The sequence below is a fragment of the Monodelphis domestica genome, chromosome 2 (genome assembly GCF_027887165.1).
Source record: "Monodelphis domestica isolate mMonDom1 chromosome 2, mMonDom1.pri, whole genome shotgun sequence".
In the NCBI taxonomy this organism is placed as follows: Eukaryota; Metazoa; Chordata; class Mammalia; order Didelphimorphia; family Didelphidae; genus Monodelphis; species Monodelphis domestica.
In genome coordinates this window covers 205,346,173-205,350,446 of record NC_077228.1, presented here as the reverse complement: position 1 = coordinate 205,350,446, position 4,274 = coordinate 205,346,173, and the positions used below count along the sequence as shown (strand labels likewise).

General features: G+C 48.4%; 1 protein-coding gene across 1 annotated transcript; it reads right to left on the bottom strand.

The window, feature by feature from the left end:
- Positions 1-2,449: 2,449 nt before the first annotated feature.
- Positions 2,450-3,872, bottom strand: RPRML (reprimo like). Its single transcript, XM_007482498.3, has one exon. The coding sequence runs from the start codon at positions 3,349-3,351 to the stop codon at positions 2,995-2,997; it is 357 nt and encodes a 118-aa protein (XP_007482560.1). The 5' UTR covers positions 3,352-3,872; the 3' UTR covers positions 2,450-2,994.
- Positions 3,873-4,274: the final 402 nt, after the last annotated feature.

The window sequence follows — 4,274 nt, the reverse complement described above, 5'->3', positions numbered from 1 at the left end:
TGAGTTTGGCCTGGAGAGGGGGAGGGGTGGGCAGATATAGAATGATAACTTGTGGAAATAGTAAATTCTAGTGGGAATTTTTAAGAATAGGTAGGCAGAATATAACAGCAAAGGTAAATAATAAATATTGGAGGAATGATGAACTGGATGATTTCAGAAAGAACTGGAAAGACCTACATGAACTGATGCAGAGTGAAATAAACAGAACCAGGAGATCATTATGCACAGTGACTGCAATATTGTGGAATGATCAAATGTGATAGACTTTGCTATGAACAGCAATATAATGATCCAGCATAATTCTGAAGGACTTATGAAAAAGAATGCTATCTACCTCCAGAGAAAGAACTGTTGGAGTAGAAACACTAATGTATTATTTATCACTTGCTTATTTGAGTATATGATTTGGGGCTCTGGTTTTATAAGATTATTCACTTACAAAAATGAATAACATGGAAATGTGTTTTGTGTGATAATACATGTATAAGCCAGACAAAATTAAAAAAAAAAAAAGAATAGAGAGGCAAATGTGTTTTAGGAAGCAGGGAAAGAACCAGGAAAGAGGGAAAGGTGGAAAGTTAGAAACAGATAATGGAGGCCATCTGCTCTAGAAGATGGGAATGGATGGGATCATGGGTACATGTAGAGGTGTTGTGGGGTTTTCAAGCCAGAGGACTACTTCATCAAATATTGGAGTAAAGGAGAGAAAAATAGATTCTGATGTCAAGAAGTTTGTGTGATAAAGGGGGGGGGGGGAGCTCATGACAAATAGCTTCTATTTTCTCAGTAAAATGAGTCAGAATATTCAGCTGTGAGAACTGGAAGGAACCTTAGAGATCTAATCCAACCTCCTTATTTTACAGATAAGGAAACTGAGTCCCAAAGGCTTGTGATTTTCTAAAGATCACACAGGTAGTTAAGTGACAGATTCAAAACCGCATTCTCATTTTCCCATCGTTCCATTTGGATTTCTTAAAGGTCACAAACTTCACTCCTCACTACAGTTATTTTGCATATACTCAGCAGGAGATTCTATGGAATCTAGTGCAATTCCATCCTCACTTCGGAGAAGCAAATTCAAGACCATATCCGGCTCCCCTATACGTGGGTAACCCACCTATACAAAGGACTGTCGGGCATTTGTACTAATAGCCTGGAAGCATCTATGTTTTAAATTTTCCTTTTAAAACTCAGTTAGGACTTTGCGGTGGGGCACACCTGTAATTAATCCTTCCTGCTGAAGGAGGCCGAGGCTGACAGATTGCTTGAGCTACGTTAGGACTAAAGCAGATCGAATGTCCTCACTAAGTCGGGCACCAGTGTTGGGGAAGGACCGAGGAGTGGGACCAGGATGCTTAGGAAAAGGCAAACTAGTTCAGGTCCGAAATAGAGCTGGTCCAATCCTTCCTGCCAATCAGTAATGGGATCACCAAGAGTGGCGCCTGCACTTTCGGCTTGGGCAAGATAGGGAGATGCAGTTTCAACCAATCAATTAATCGGCAAATAAAAAATAAATCTCCGTGAAGACCTCTGGGAGGAAATTCCTCATTAACCCTACTTGGCAAGTATCTAGCCAAGCCCGGAAGGCGAAAACGGCTGCTTTGAACTCCCTGGGGCATTCCACCAGCATGCCTTTACATCATCGAGACAAAGGAAGAGGTTCTGGGAGAAACTAGATATCGAATTTGGCTCACTCTCTCGCCAGTGGAAAAAACAAATTGTGGGGACTTTTTCTCCATTAAAAACACACACGTTTCTAGGGAACGAGACCATATAATTTGGAATACAAAATCATAACCACTAACTGAAAAGTGAAAGTGTCAATTCAATGTCTTGGTCTACTCAGAACTAATCAACCAGTTTGGAGGATTTCTTCCCTTCAGTTTAAGTATTCTCCGCCCCCAGCACTGATTGATCTAACCAACTGTTCCCCCCAAAAACAAATAAATAAATAAATAAATAAATAAATATTTTTTAAATGGCTCCAGAAGAGGGAAAGCGTTCCCCCGAAAAACGTTCATTTTTTCACCGCCCCTTCCTCAACCTTCCTGCGCAGAGCCGGTGCAGCTCCGTTCATCCAGGTCCTTGAGCCTACAGGTGCTTCCTTCCCATCCCCAGGTGGTTCGCCAAGTCACCTCTAGTAGCAGGTTTCCTCGGTGATCCACAAAGACTAAACCCAAACTACCCCAACCTCACCCCCAACAGAGAGAGAGAGAGGAGGCAGGAAGAAGGAAGAGAGGGGAGAGACAGAGAAAGAGGGAGAGATACAAATAGAGAGACACAAAGAGAGACAGAGACCGAGAGACAGAGGGAGAGATAGCGGCGGAGAGGGAGGGAGAGACAGAGACAGAGACAAAGAGAGAAAAGAGAGACAGAGAGAGATAGAGACAGAGACAGAGACACAGAGAGGCAGGGATTTTAGTGACACAAATGCACTAGAGGAAGTCAATTTGAGAGCCCCGACGGTGGGAAAGATTTTATTACATTTCTTTTTAAATGGAAAAATCAATTGCGAACTCAGATACCTGTACAATCTTCACTCAAATTCCCATTCCAAGTGCCTCCACCAAACAAAATTAAAACCGTAGTCCCCAGTGAAGCAAAACAGTGGCTGGGTCCCTCTCCTCTATTCCCATCCACATCTGACCTCCTTTCCCCTCTTTTTTCTTTTTCTTCTTAAAATAACAATTATTACAAGCGATCCCCAGGCAGCTGAGGCAGAGAAGACTTTACTAGGCAGCAATCGCAACCGTCCGCTCCGCACAGATCAAGTTCCGCATCACCCCCTAGGCAGGGAGCGAGCGCACTCAGGCGCTAGGAGGATGTGCTCTTACAACCCTGCAGTGGCTTGGAGCCCCTCAACTAAGACGCTTCGACTGCCTGCTTACTGCAGCTCCAAAGCAATCTTTCCGGACTTCCTGAGTGCCCGAGGCAGCCTGCGCGGGGCCCTGGGGCGGGGAGGGCACAGTTGGCGCCAGGATCCTCGGAGTACCCTCAGTAAAGCCCCATGATGGCCGCGCCCACATCCTTAGAGGGTCGCCTCTCCTGCACCAGAAAGTTGATCATGCTTTCAGACTTGATAAGCAGGTTGCAGCCCAGGAAGAAAATGCCGAAGAATACCGTGAGGGAGAGAACGCAGAGAACTGCGATCTGCGCCACTCGTGACACCCACAGGCTCCGCTCGTCGGGGGCCAGACCCGCCGGGATCCCGTCGCTCGCCACCAGCGGGGGGGTTCCGGGACAGCAGCCCAGCCACGTGTCCAGCCCTTGGCTCTGGTTGCCGTAGGCGCCGCCTCCGCCTCCGCTGCCTCCCGGTTCCAGGGCACTCCGATTCAAGAAGGTCCCGTTCATCTGGCTCCCTAGCGCGCCCCGCCGCCTGACAGACCTACCGACCAGGGACTCCTCGGCACGCTGTCCCTGACTCCTGCACACCGTTCCCTCGGCCGCCCTACGGGGCCCAGGTCTGGGCTCTGCAGGGAACCGCTGCACCGGCGAGAGCTCGGGGAGACTTGGAAGCTGTCGGAGTGGGGGTGGGGAGGCTGGCCGGGATACTGAGGCGGAGAGCAGTTCTGGGGGTGGGTCAAGAAAAAAGAAATGGAAGGCGAGCTAGCTCACATTTCCCTCTCCTACCTAGGACCGAGCCGTGGGGGCGGCCCCAGAGGATGAGAGCAACAGGCTGGAACGTTCTGTGCCTCCCGCCGCGGGGACGAGCTCGAATTGGAGCTGGAAAAACAGTCACCCAGACTGCAGCTCCCCTCCCCGCCCCTCTCCTCACTGAGCCGGCCGTCGTCCACCTCCCCACTACCACCCAACACACACGCACCCAACCTAGCAACAGCAATTCCCTCCTCCCCCGGCTGGGTCTCCAAGGGACTGCGGCTTGGCGTCTGAGAAACAGAAAAACAGTCTTAGGAGTGAAAAGGACCTGCAGGGACCATCTGGTTCTGCCCCCTGACTTCAAGCAGGAGAACGTCTAAAGCATCCTAAAACAACAACAACAACAACAACAACAAACCTAATATTTTCCCTCCTAGAAGATCTCTGGGACCTGAGAGTCTCTAGCTTCCTTCAGTCTCCTAATCTAGTACTTGAGCCATCCTTAACAGTTGAAATCTTCCTTAAATCTAATCGATATCGCTCTTTCCCTAATGTCCTCTGCCTCTTGTTCCTCTTTCTTGTTCGGTCCTTTTACCTGCTTTGTCTCCCTCTTCATACAGATGCTTAGAGATCAGAACTAAAATGTATTCCAGGCTAAAACCTCTGAACCCCTTCCA